Consider the following 13,722-nt stretch of genomic DNA (forward strand, 5'->3'; position numbering starts at 1 on the left):
TCCTCACTAAATTTTTCCTGTATGTACAAACTAAGGATAAAGTTGACATTACACAATAGAAAAACTTTGACCTTGATTCACACTTTTATAATATGTATAGATATATATATATAATAGATATACGTGTGTGTGTGGGTGAAAGGACAAAATTGAAAAATATATCAATAAAAAATTGGCATTTAAAATGGTCAACTTTGGGCAGCAGAGTCCAATTTTTTAACAATTAAGGAAGAAAGAGACGGAGGAAGCTAAGAACTAAAGGGTCGTTACGGGGAGTAATTGTTCTGACTTTGCTTGCACCTCGGTATACTCTTTTGTTGTTACTATTATTTTCGAAACATCCCTCAATTTAATTCAAAATTTTCCAACAGTAAATATCTTATATCAATAATTCATTAATCATTACTTGAAGTTCTAATTAAATTAAATGTTTAATAAAATTAAAAAAAATTATATAAATTATTATTAAAATTTTACACACATGCATAATTTATTATTATATATAATGATTTGTGGGAGAAAAAGATAACTTTCAGATTTAGTGGCCAAGAAGGGTTTGATAGATAGGAAGTGACGCGAAGGGGCTGAGTCACTTGTCTTACTCCTCTACCATCTTCGTCATACATGTGATTCTATAACAAATTGGGATGTATATATGTACATTTTGGGCAATGCCACGCCCGACAAAAAAAAGCGATTTTACCTTACCAGAGTTTTAGATAAACTTGAGAGGAAGAAAGTTTTATAAACGATAAAATATTTGGAATTTTTGCATAAAATATTTGGAATTTTTGCCCATTTCACAGTTTGACATGATGAATGCAGCAGCAACACGGGCCAAAAATTTGAGAGGGCTCCACACCAGTGCAGAACTAATTTATTGATTTGACCATTTGATCAGATCTTTTCAGTTGTAATGGACGTCTGTCGGCTATTTGCAAAAGGGTAAGTAAACTAATCTCCAATGTACTAAAGTAATAAGCATCGCTAGATTTAGCTCAATTAATCACCGATTGCATGGATTATCTATCCTATAGGATTCATGGAGAAGGAAGGACAAAGATGGTTGCTTCCACAACCAGGATAGGATAGATAATCCATGTAATTGGTGATTTTGGTGCAGTCCCACTTTGGACATTGATGAAGAAAAGGAATTAATATATGCAAAACTTTTTTTATACTTGGACATCCCTCAACAAAATGAGTCATTAATCTGATGTTTTAATTGACATGTTTCTCTAAATTCTGGACTGCAGATGTGGACCTGTGGCGTGAGCCAATTTCTTGTACAAGAATGTCGCATCAATGCAGAAGGAGAAGTGCTTTACTTTCATGTGGACAAACCTTCGAAGCATAATACTTATCACTCATCCTTTTACAATTCAATCTACCTTTTCTTAAGTTAAAATTATCGTGAATCCAGTCAGATATTAACCAGTCTGAAATATCAAACGAGAATTTTTCACCTGTTCTTTTGCCTCAATATTTATTTTAGTTTATTTTCAAAAAAAAAATTATTTATTTTAGTTGATGTCATAAAGCTGTACATCTAATATATAAATGAACGGGGTAGTGACGAATCTCCTATCAAGAAGAAAATAGACTAGAAATTTAAAATATTTTCAGGTTGGGTTGAGAAATCGACCCTGTTCCCTGATTCTTTAGTATGCAATTGAATGATCTCGTGCGAGGTATTGTAATCACTTTACCCCCATTGAAGTTCTTAGATGGTCTAAAAACTATGTCATCAGAGATATTATAAACACTTGATTCACACGTATACCACTTTTCAAATGAATCGACCTCTGACATAAGCATAACTATACTGTGGTTGCTTGGTGAATGTGGAACTTAAATACACCCCCATGCACACGATATACTCTAAACAACTTGGACGGATCGGTTGTGCACAACACCAGATCCATTTCCCTAAACAACAAATCAACTTACCAATATTCGAAGCATGCACGGTAAATTAGCCTATAACGCAAATACGATAGAGTTGTCAAAATAACCCAATAGACACTTGTACTATTTCAGCTATGGACAAAACCATCAATTTTCAATCCAATAGAGAGTTTAGATTAGTGGAAAGTCTACCAATGTACACAGGAATTGAGCCTAAATCAGAAGCAAACGTAGTGACTAAAGAAAATTTTCGGTTAACTGATGGTTCCACCAAGGCCAAATTACTAACGGATCGAGGACTTGGAATTGTAACAGCATACTGCGATGGAATATGAATCATACGAACAAACGGTCCCATAAATATACAGAAAGATAAATAAGCCACTAACATTCAAAAATCTTATGAACATAAACCGTCACCATTTCTGAACAAGCTTTACATTGAAAAAGGAAAAAAAGTCCGAGCATAAAAGAGACAACAAATCATGTATATATACAATGGCATATAAACTTATATACTCAACCTTTTCTATGTCATCACTATTTCATGACATCAAAATCCAAATCTTGAGCAATTTCAAACAAAATCTATTCTACATTCAAAAGAAGAAAATTTGTACCTTTAGCATAGAAAAGAGCAGCAGCATGCATGTTCTCACGGAGAGTTAGTCTTTTGACTATAAATAATGTGAAACAACAATTATACACAACCTAAAAAACAAATGATACATAACCTGACTGAGATTTAATGACACCACCCCCATATGACTGCTAATTTGACTAAATGAATGAAATTTAATGCAAATAGATGATTTGGACCAATGCAAAATAAAGACCAACTAATAAATGGAAAAAATGATGTATGAGATTAAAATATATAAAATATGTAAGAAAAAGGCGACGGGTGACTGGTTTTGATCCCACATAATCAAAATGTAGCACTAGTACAGTTATCACTTGATCACCCAAAGAGCAAGTAGCACCAGAATTACAAGATCGCATATCTCCACCTAACACCACCATTTTAGTCTAAAAATTAGCTTGGAACAAGTATGTGTCCAATATTTCCATCCAGCATGTTCAAAATCATCTCCCTCTCCGACGCAATCACCAAAATAGACAACCCCCCGTCTCGGTCCTTCAAGAAAGTTTTCAGATGTCCCTTTACCCAACTCCATCTCATGGAAAAAGAACCCATATCCGCTGATGCTGATGCATGAGTTAGCAACACCAAGAAGAAAAACACTTCGGCTATCAGCAAATGACAATGATCGGCATGACTCAACTATCGTCCAACTTGGATCCCGACTTTACATAACCATATACATGAAGGCAATCTAATATTTGCCAGGTGGACACAATATCAGACAGATATGGCACGATTAATGGCCATCCTGGCCCACTCAGCAGATTCTTTAATCAAATGGTCCTCTGAAGACAAGCATTCATTTAAAAAGTCTTTGCTTGATAGAGACTGCTGAATCAAAGAACCAGCATTACTTCCCAAAGTATCAGCTAGATCTCCAAGGACTCCAATTGCAGTTTTCATGACAACATCATCCCTAATATGGATGGATAAAACAATTAGATAAGAAGATTTAAAAAAAAATTGCAAAATCCGAACTCAAAAACAAATTATAAGATTAGAGTTACTCACATATCTTTCTCCATGTATATGCTATCCAGGAACTGCAGGATATGAGGCGCATATGGAATCAAGAGTTGGGTCTTAGGAGAATTCTTGAAGCCCTGAAATATCCCAGAATATGCCTCTAAAATTCCATTCCTTAGAAGATTAGTATATTCCAGCATTTCATCATCAACATCTTCTGTGTGCGCCGACAACTCGGCTGCGCTCTGCAACATGGGCATGGAATACATCAAATACTTCTCAAAATTTTCTCCAATTGCTAAAGCTATGTCACCAAAGCATGAAAAGATGGGAGGCTTCACAGAACGATGCAGCTGGTTGCTTGACAAGTCTTTCAGAAGCTGAGTCATGATTCCATCACAAAAGGGTAGAACCGTATCCTCCAGTGCCCTGCAGATATCGCCTACAACACCAACTGTAACAGCACAAACTTGGTATTCCTCGAAATTCTGGAGACCCATCTCCAAATACTTGTAAAAATCTGGTATGTACTTGGCAAAGTTGGGACCTGTAGCATAGGCAAGCGCACCAATAGCAAGCATTGCTTCCTCATGGACTGTAGCACTTCTACAAGCAAATACTTGGAGAAAAAGATTCATGATCTGATCTGAAAACTGCATGAAGGCATACTTGGTGGATTCTGTTGCTCCTAATTTCTGGATGATAACCTGTAAACACCCACAGAGAAGGCCTTGCAATTCATTTTGCTTCTCTCTCTCATCAGATGAAAGTTTCTGCGCCTCTAGAGTCTTGTGAAGCTCTGTCATGAGAACTTGGACAAGTTCCAACACTAAGTGAGTTGTTTCATTAGTTGAACACCTCACTACTTCATTTAGGGTCTCATATGCTGCTGTCCTAAGTCGAGACTCACCAGCATCTTCTCTATGAGTAACAATAAGAAGCGACTGAACAATTTCTTGGAAATAAGGTGTCAAGGGAGATGTAGATCCCACATCTTCGTAACCTTGGGCAAGAAAATAGAGAGCGCCGCAGGCTTTCTCAGCAACATTAGGAGCATCTTTCATGCTCTGGAGGAGAACTGTGATAATTTGTTGGCTGTTTGTAAGGGTAATAATGGGGGTCACCATTGTTGAACCATGAAGAAATTCAAATATTCTGCCTAGGGTCCATGCAGTGGTGTCCTTTACATGGCTATTGGGATCATTAGTCAAAGCTGTGAGCATGAAACTAAGAGCAACATTGACAATAGGGGTTAACTTCTCAGGTGAAGGACCTTCCAGTATAGAACCAAACGCGTAAGTGGCAGCTTCTCTTTGCCTCCAATCGTCTTTTGTTACATTTTCTTCAATAAATGGCATCACAAGTGGTACAATGTCGTCCCCCACAGTACGGGTAACCAAGCCAAGGCATGTACCACCAGCCATTGCAAGGTTCCAAGCACCTTCATCCTGATCCTGATCATCTTCTTGCTTAAGAAGTGTCTCTAACAACAAAGGAACAAGTACAGAGAGTGCCTGCTTGATAAAATAATGGCATGGGACATTGGAGTCTGCTGTGAAATCACCATCATACTCTTCCAAAATATCAATCTCCTCATCACATATTGAGCTCCAAAATTCAATTGCTTGAAGAGCAACAGGTTCTTGATCTTCTCGGACTGCCTTGGATGTGATGTTGAAAATGTCTTGAATATATGGAGCTAATTTATCATAATATGTTGACCCTATTGAGACCAAACACTCAAATGCAGCCTGCCGAATTTTCACATCTGGCGAGAGTGTGGCCTCGCAAACAACTCTCATTATGTAATCGCGCTCCATATCATTAGAAAAGTTGGCCTGGGCAAATCCAAGAGCATTATATAGAGCTCGGGTGGCAGCAAGTCGAACCTCTGTATTTCCTTCATTAGAATTCATGCCTTGGACTACAGCCGTGAGTATTTTGTTTACTTGATCCTGATCAACAACCTCCGGGCTAACTTCTTCACACATGAATCCCAGAGTTTCGAGTGAGGCTTGCTTAACATGAAAAAGGACCTGGTGACTATTTGATAAAAGGGATCCTATAAGCTCAGGCCACTGCTTATGCGGTAGTTCAATGCCAGCAACTTTTGCAATGACTTGTGAGGCTGTTGACCTAGCATCAGACACTGGAGACGAGAGGGTATGTAACAAGCATGCCTTGATTTGGCTCTTCACAGATGCATCTAATGATAACCATCTCTGCACGAGCTCAGACTTCCTGTGCTGCTCCTTGGCATCCAAAGCATTCTTCAAAATCAAACCAGCTAGTTTACGACTTTCAACTGGCTTCTCCTCACTAGCGAGCTCTCCAGAAAGGGAAAACAAGAAACCAGGAAGGTTTTGCTCCTGAAACTGTTTTAAGGTTTCTTCAGCATGCTTCCTTAAAGTTGAATCGACTGACTGTGCACTGAGAAGAACTTGAGTGACTTCCACAGCCATATTTTCCCTGTCAAGTTCACATGTGAGGATCAGATAACCATGTCTACACAGCTAAAAATAGAAACCAGGATTAGGTCTTTCTAAATGTCAAAGACTTAAAAAATGGATAAATACTCATTTAGCAAGTCAATAGCTATGAATATTGAAAAGATTTATGTTTTATTTAAGAATAATCAAGTGCATCTAAAGAGAATCAGTGAGCATATTGACCGTCGTAAAATCAACTAAAATGAAGTCCTTTGCTTTTTACATAACCAAACCTCCATAATATATGTGCTACATCCATCATTTTCATACAGTATGACAAACAGAACAAAAATGAGATTTTCAGTTCCATGACGGAGGAATCGTGCGAGGTTAGTTACATTACCCGTTTAACGCATGAAATGACAATCTATTGATTCCGGAACGCAGGAAGATGAAATTAATTTTAACCTCATTGACCGACACTGCATAAAATGTCCCGTGCCGCACATGACAAAATTCAGTAAACAAAACTAACCCAAAATAGATCCGAAGTTGATCCTTCAAACCCAATAAAATCTACATCTACGATAATGGGAAACGACTGCAATTTAACAATAATCAATTAATTCCTCGGACCATATACAAAGAAAAAAAAGGAACCAGACCACATGAAAACAGTTAAAAAGGGGGAGGAATAATCCAAAAGCTAACAAAATCAGCCGAAGCTCTCCGCTACATAAACAACTTCAGAAAGCAATTTGATCTATCAACATATATCGACCCCAACTCCCAACTCCCAACTAATATTTTCACATTCACAAGTAACCACCGCGGATCATCAATCCGTAAAGCAAGTTGATCAGTACAATACAATACGCGGATACAGTAATCAATCAACAACCGAAGCTGAACTCCACTAGATTGCGACGAAACATAATATGATAATAATACATCAAATAACATAAAAACAAAAACGGCGCAACCAAAAATTACCTGAGGAAAGTTGTTTGCCAGGAGAAGAGATTCCACTCAAGGATCGAGGAAATCCAAAAACGGCGCCTACTGGAAACCCTAAATGAAGTGGTTCCTAGAGAGAGAGAGGCGCAATTGTACAGCAGAGCTGAAACCTTAAAAGCTGAACTGAAACACATCTGGCAGTAATCATTCCATGTATTTCCCTCCCAAATGGATTTATCGACTACGGATTGGACCAGCAAGTTTCCTTTTTTAGGCAACATTTTTAATACATTTTTTTAATTACAAGTATTTTTTATTTGAACTTTTTTTCTATAAAAGTCTTTTTTTTATCTTATTTTCTCATCTTCGTTTTTACTGATTAGTTTTCGAAAGCAATTATACACATTATATTCTAACGTAATATATAGTTAATTTAATTTAATTCTTCATGTATTTTTAATAATATTAAAAAAACTATTTTCTATGATGATATATTTACAATGAAAAATGCCTCCTTTTATAATAATCATTCTAATTTATTAAACAAAATGCCATCATAGTAACTGATGGTCTCTTTGGTCGGCAATTTTAATTTATAAATCTCTATGGAGCTTCGACTCTGATTCTAATTGTAAGATTGAGTTTACTGTTTTACTCAAAGTTATATCTGATAATAATATTGCAACTCAATATTATAATCATACAATAATTTAAATGTCACGTAACGATACTGATAAGATTACAATTCACATAATTTGAGTATGTTTCAAACTTCTACAACTCACCAATATTATTTCTGAATAAAAAAGATGTAATGTCACATCTTTTATATCATTTTTATAGTCATAGTAGCAAAACGACAAAACAAAACAATAACACTTGCGATAGTTTGAGTTGTCAAAAAAGACTAGGGGCGAGTTGAGATATTGTCAATCCATACAGCGCTATTTGACGGGATGAGGCGGACAAATCCGTCAATTTTTAATTATATTTGACTGATTGATCGTAACTTACCATAACTCATAATTTGACTGGCAAGCTAGGTCAAGTTCTAGGTCAAGTTTTAGTATTCCTTTGGCACTCCAACCTTAAAGTTGGACCATCAATCGATCTTCTAGCAAATATAATTATCTCAACAGTTCTTTGATCTTTTATTAAAAATGATAGAATGCAACTTTTTAGGAGACTAGTTCTGTTGAGCAAAGGTTAAGTTGTGCGGACTATTATTAGTTATTACCCTTAATTATTTATTAAAAATATTAAAATTAAACATTTTAAGATAAAAAATCACAATTAAAATCATGTAAGTTTCACAATATTCAATTTTTACTAAGTTTATTTTTTAAAAAGATTCATATACTTTTTTTTGGAAATAATTCAGAAAATTTTAAATACCCTGAATGTGTAAAAAAACAAAATTTTGAATTTGAAAATTTAAAAAGCTTGCAAATTAAAATTTTGGATCTAAGAAATTAAAATTTTAAAAAAATATATACGTATAAAAAATGAAAATTTCTTCTTCTCTCTCTTTTTTTTTTTAAAAAAAATTCCTAATAAATTGTTTAATTTATACAAGTCAAACTAATCAATTTTAAGTCGGTTTGATTTTTTTTGTTTCAATTTTCGAATCAAATCGATTCTATTAATCATCTTGATTTAAGCAAAATTTTGTTCATCCCAATCATCCCCAACTTTCATGGCAAAAACTTGTGTGAGACGGTCTCACGTGTCGTATTTTGTGAGACATGTATCTTATTTAAGTCATCCATGAAAAATTACTACTTTTTATGCTAAGCGTATTACTTTTTATTGTGAATATCGGTAAGGTTGACACGTCTCACAGATAAAGATTCGTGAGATTGTCTCATGAGAGAACTACTCAACTTTCATAATAGTATTGTTTGATTTTGTAAATTTCAAAAATTTTAACATCATTATTATTTTATTAATAATTTATAAATATGATTATTGTTGTTTATTATCAACATTATTAGATCTCTTAAAAAATTTAACTTTTATAATAAAAGTAAGCTTCAAAAATTAAATATAGGGCACGGGGTTTCAAATCCCCGCCACTGGTAAATAATTACAATTTCATATTACTTATTTTAATTAATTAAGTTAAAGAACTGGGTATGATTTGCGATTAATGATTTCCTCAATTGATTAATGATATAATTAATATTAATATTATATAAATTGATCAACAGAACAAGTTCTCCAGACCAACGGTCACGATGATCCCAACTCTCAGACGAAGCCCATTGGTCAGCAACTCCACATTCCGATTCTGATTGGTCCACGTCAGTGCGAATGACTCGATTATCCTCTACAGGTGGCCTAGCAAGCACCCGTTTCCCGATTCAAAGGTCACACGAAGACAAACGTCATACACGAGAGTTCATTGGTCCACGTCATCACCTGTGGTGAGCTATGTCTGCATACTGTTTTGCTATATAACATCCCTCCACCTCCAGTCTTCCCATTCCAGATTCATTCAGAAACCCACACACAAAGCTCACAGAAGAAAAACATAGTACTCTCCATTGTTGAGCTTCACGGATATGGCTGCCGCGTGGGAGAGACGCGCATCTTCGGTCGTCTTCGGGATCATCTTGCTCGGTTCGGATATTCTCTCCTATTTCCATGGAAATCATCATATTTAGCTTAAATGTTTGCGTACTGATTTGATTTTGGTTCATATATTCCTTTTTAGCTTCTTGTGTTGCATTTCTGAGAAGGATGCTTTTTGTTGTTGAGGAAATGTTATTATATGGCTTCTAGATATGTCGATCCAAGTTTATGTCGTTGTAAGGGCTGCCATTATGTAGATCTCAGGCTGCAAATGATCTTATTTTGATTTGGTGGTGATGCTATGATGATTTACTGGTGAAATAATCGTTGATCTGGCGTATTGCATCTTGTTTTCTAGTCATGGTTGTTTTTTCTAATGTGCTAATTATGACAGATTTGGTGTGGTGGTGTTGGCGTGTTGCCATTTTTTTTCTAAAAAAGTATCCCTTTTTTGAAGGATTCGAAGTGCATTCATCGTTTATGGATTATCTTGTGTGTTTATTCGGTGTTTTAAGGTGATTATTAAATATCTATATATGAATTAGGAGTAGAATTTATGAGATTACTTTCTGACGAGGAGATGGAAAGTAGTTTTTTGCTATTTAAGCAACCCATTTGTTTAATTCATGTGATTGCTCTGACTTGTACAACACAAAGTGGCGTATCTTATGTCATGATAAAATTCATTGTAATTAACGTGTTGATGTATCTCTTGAAACAGGAAGTTTATTTGCATTTTCCATAGCTAAAGAGGAGGCTGAAAAAATTGGAACAGTTATTGGCATAGACCTTGGGACTACTTATTCATGTGTTGGTGTCTACAAAAATGGACATGTTGAAATCATAGCGAACGATCAAGGAAACCGCATCACCCCATCGTGGGTTGGCTTCACCGACAATGAGAGGTTGATTGGAGAGGCTGCGAAAAATCAGGCAGCTGTTAACCCCGAAAGGACTGTCTTTGATGTCAAGCGACTTATAGGAAGAAAGTAATTAACCTTTTTTTGGTGGCATTCAATTCTACTTATTATGTCATCAAATGCTAATAAGAGTAAAATCACGATTGTTCTAACTCTTGCTATTATACAGGTTTGAGGATAAAGAAGTTCAAAGGGACATGAAGCTTGCCCCCTATAAGATTGTGAACAAGGATGGAAAGCCTTATATTGAAGTCAAAATCAAAGACGGTGAGACTAAGGTCTTCAGTCCTGAAGAGGTCAGTGCCATGATTTTGACTAAAATGAAGGAGACAGCAGAGGCTTACCTTGGAAAGAAGATAAAGGATGCTGTTGTCACTGTCCCTGGTAAATAGTTGGTCCCTATGTCTTTTACTTGGAGAGGAAATATTATGTCATTTATTGATGATTTGTATCTTCTTTTCTGCAGCTTACTTCAATGATGCGCAGAGGCAAGCCACAAAAGATGCAGGTGTAATTGCTGGATTGAATGTTGTAAGAATAATTAATGAACCCACCGCAGCAGCAATTGCTTATGGTTTGGACAAGAAGGGCGGTGAAAAGAACATTCTTGTCTTTGACCTTGGTGGTGGAACATTTGATGTCAGTATTTTGACCATCGATAATGGTGTTTTTGAGGTTCTTGCTACAAATGGAGACACTCATTTGGGAGGTAAGCTGTTTTTTGAGTTTCTTTGCTTTGTTTTTAAATATTGATTCCATGATATAATTAAAGCCAAAAAAGGAGAGAAATCATTAAACTTTATATTCATCTGAAGCCAAATGGAACCTTAGGAGGCTATATACTTGTGCACATGTATTTCACGACAAGACCTCTCTATAATAGAAATTGAAAATAAAACTACCAATATGATTGTTAAATGAGTCGAGCTGATGCCCCAACCTGTAATTTATTATATTATTGTCTCTTCTTGATGAACTTTCTTGTCTACTATTTCCCTACTGCAGCAACATCTTGAACTTAGGAGTTTGCATGTGGGATAAATGCTGTCTGGTTTAGCTTTTTGTTTTTGTCCTGGGGTCTAGTGGTAGTTTGAGTACCATATTAGGAATCTCATATCAATATTTACACGTTTGAATTTTGATTGCTCCCCCAGGTGAAGATTTTGATCAGAGGATCATGGAATACTTCATCAAGTTGATAAAGAAGAAGCATGAAAAGGACATCAGCCAGGACAAAAGAGCACTTGGCAAATTGAGGAGAGAATGTGAGCGAGCTAAGAGAGCATTGAGCAGTCAGCACCAAGTCCGAGTGGAGATTGAATCTCTCTTTGATGGCGTTGATTTCTCAGAACCTCTCACAAGAGCTCGGTTTGAAGAATTAAACAATGATTTGTTCAGAAAGACCATGGGACCTGTAAAGAAAGCCATGGAAGATGCTGGATTGGAGAAGCGCCAAATTGATGAAATTGTTCTTGTTGGTGGAAGCACCAGAATTCCTAAGATCCAACAGCTACTTAAGGATTATTTTGACGGGAAGGAGCCGAACAAGGGTGTTAACCCAGATGAGGCAGTTGCTTTCGGCGCTGCTGTTCAAGGAGGAATCTTGAGCGGAGAGGGAGGTGATGAAACAAAAGGTAATACCTAACATTTTCTTTTATTTTCTAGCTGATTTTATCTGTGAGTTGAATTTGTGAAAGTTTGGATAAAAGGATTTAGTCTCTAACTAGTAAATCGTGCCTATGTCAGATATTCTTCTATTGGATGTGGCTCCACTGACCCTCGGTATTGAAACTGTTGGTGGGGTGATGACCAAATTGATTCCAAGAAACACTGTGATACCAACCAAGAAGTCCCAAGTTTTTACGACTTATCAGGACCAACAGACTACGGTCTCAATTCAGGTAACTGGCATTTCATTCTTGAAAATTCGAATGAACTGTAATACTCTGCTTATTATGCAGTTGATGACTTAAATTCAAATCCATGACAGGTCTTTGAGGGTGAACGAAGTATGACAAAGGACTGCAGATTGCTTGGGAAATTTGACTTGACGGGAATAGCCCCTGCCCCAAGGTTCGTATGATTGTATTTTTTTGGCCCAAGGATGCAGCTGAATTTAACCTGACTTGCAATTTTTGGTTTCGTGGAGTCACGAGACAAGCTTTAGCTTAAAAGCAGTTCATTTTCGCCCTTACGCGCTGCCTTAGGCAGTTTTTGTCGTTTGAAGACTTGATCTTACTAGATATGCATCTTTTCTTTCTGAACAGAGGAACCCCTCAGATTGAAGTCACATTCGAGGTTGATGCCAATGGTATTCTAAATGTCAAGGCAGAAGACAAAGCCTCTGGTAAATCGGAGAAGATCACTATCACCAACGACAAAGGTCGTTTAAGTCAGGAAGAAATCGAGCGGATGGTAAGAGAAGCCGAGGAATTTGCTGAGGAAGACAAGAAGGTCAAAGAAAGAATAGACGCGCGTAACAGCCTAGAGACCTACGTCTACAACATGAAGAACCAAATCAACGACAAGGACAAACTTGCTGACAAACTGGAGTCAGATGAGAAGGAGAAGATTGAGACAGCAACAAAAGAAGCCCTCGAGTGGATGGATGACAACCAGAACGCGGAGAAGGAGGATTTCGAGGAAAAGCTGAAGGAGGTCGAAGCAGTATGTAATCCTATCATCACCGCAGTTTATCAGAGATCCGGTGGCGCCCCGGGTGGAAAATCAGAGGAAGACGACGAAGATGCCCATGATGAATTGTAGAAGATTGGGTATATGGTAAATCTTTTAGGTTTGGTTCCTTGATACTGATGACTGAGGGATTAGAGGAACTTGAATTTTTGTTTACAGGAGGACAGTATTGTATTTTAAGGGGATTTTTCATTACATTTCACGCCGATTGGATTTGGATTGGGATTATTCGATGTTAAAGATGAAAGGGGATCGGTTACGGTGACCGGAAGCGCAACGGAAGTTTAAAATCGAATTTTTCATGAGGAAATTTCGGCCACCATGATATTGTGTAGCAAATACAATAAACACCAAAATGTCATACATAGGGTGTTGAGAAAATCGTTACCAATCAACCTCTTGAGGTTGATGATGGCTCCAACTAAAGTGTAAACACTTTAGCTCTTGAATGGATGAGTTGATCTACAAGCTTCCTCATTTCCTTCAAAATCAAGCCCACCACTTGCAAGCTAGAACCCTTCTTATTTTGCACTAGAAAAATAAGAAGATTTTTCAAAGAGAAGTGTGTATTTTTCTTCAACAATTGAAGAACACAATGAGAGAAAAATTTGAGAGAATTCACTTGCTC

At 36.6% G+C, this 13,722-nt stretch overlaps 2 protein-coding genes and 1 long non-coding RNA gene across 3 annotated transcripts; 2 read left to right on the forward strand and 1 right to left on the reverse strand.

The window, feature by feature from the left end:
* The first annotated feature begins 779 nt into the window (after nt 1-779).
* On the forward strand, nt 780-1,866 carry LOC142531983 (uncharacterized). Its single transcript, XR_012816436.1, has 3 exons — nt 780-966; nt 1,056-1,101; nt 1,257-1,866. It is a non-coding gene; the product is annotated as an uncharacterized LOC142531983 (long non-coding RNA).
* Nucleotides 1,867-2,769: 903 nt separating this feature from the next.
* LOC142530876 (importin subunit beta-1-like) lies at nt 2,770-7,088 on the reverse strand. Its single transcript, XM_075636769.1, has 3 exons — nt 6,943-7,088; nt 3,566-5,989; nt 2,770-3,470 (listed from the first exon to the last, which is right to left on the reverse strand). The coding sequence occupies exons 2-3, from the start codon at nt 5,980-5,982 to the stop codon at nt 3,272-3,274; spliced, it is 2,616 nt and encodes an 871-aa protein (XP_075492884.1). The 5' UTR covers nt 5,983-5,989; nt 6,943-7,088; the 3' UTR covers nt 2,770-3,271.
* A 2,205-nt stretch (nt 7,089-9,293) lies between these two features.
* LOC142531470 (luminal-binding protein 5-like) lies at nt 9,294-13,322 on the forward strand. The gene is made up of 8 exons (XM_075637597.1): nt 9,294-9,528; nt 10,202-10,469; nt 10,570-10,784; nt 10,867-11,109; nt 11,555-12,034; nt 12,147-12,301; nt 12,391-12,473; nt 12,668-13,322. The coding sequence occupies exons 1-8, from the start codon at nt 9,471-9,473 to the stop codon at nt 13,164-13,166; spliced, it is 2,001 nt and encodes a 666-aa protein (XP_075493712.1). The 5' UTR covers nt 9,294-9,470; the 3' UTR covers nt 13,167-13,322.
* The last annotated feature ends 400 nt before the right edge of the window (nt 13,323-13,722 follow it).

This window comes from Primulina tabacum, chromosome 17, assembly GCF_025594145.1.
Source record: "Primulina tabacum isolate GXHZ01 chromosome 17, ASM2559414v2, whole genome shotgun sequence".
NCBI classification, from domain to species: domain Eukaryota; kingdom Viridiplantae; phylum Streptophyta; class Magnoliopsida; order Lamiales; family Gesneriaceae; genus Primulina; species Primulina tabacum.

Excerpts from the sequence above, each read along its gene's own strand:
- LOC142530876 (XM_075636769.1), bottom strand. The coding sequence starts at position 5,982 with ATGGCTGTGGAAGTCACTCAAGTTCTTCTCAGTGCACAGTCAGTCGAT. Across the intron at positions 3,471-3,565 it reads ATATACATGGAGAAAGATAT|GGATGATGTTGTCATGAAAA; the intron begins GTGAGTAACTCT and ends CATCCATATTAG.
- LOC142531470 (XM_075637597.1), top strand. The coding sequence starts at position 9,471 with ATGGCTGCCGCGTGGGAGAGACGCGCATCTTCGGTCGTCTTCGGGATC. Across the intron at positions 12,035-12,146 it reads GGGAGGTGATGAAACAAAAG|ATATTCTTCTATTGGATGTG; the intron begins GTAATACCTAAC and ends TGCCTATGTCAG. Across the intron at positions 12,302-12,390 it reads AGACTACGGTCTCAATTCAG|GTCTTTGAGGGTGAACGAAG; the intron begins GTAACTGGCATT and ends AATCCATGACAG.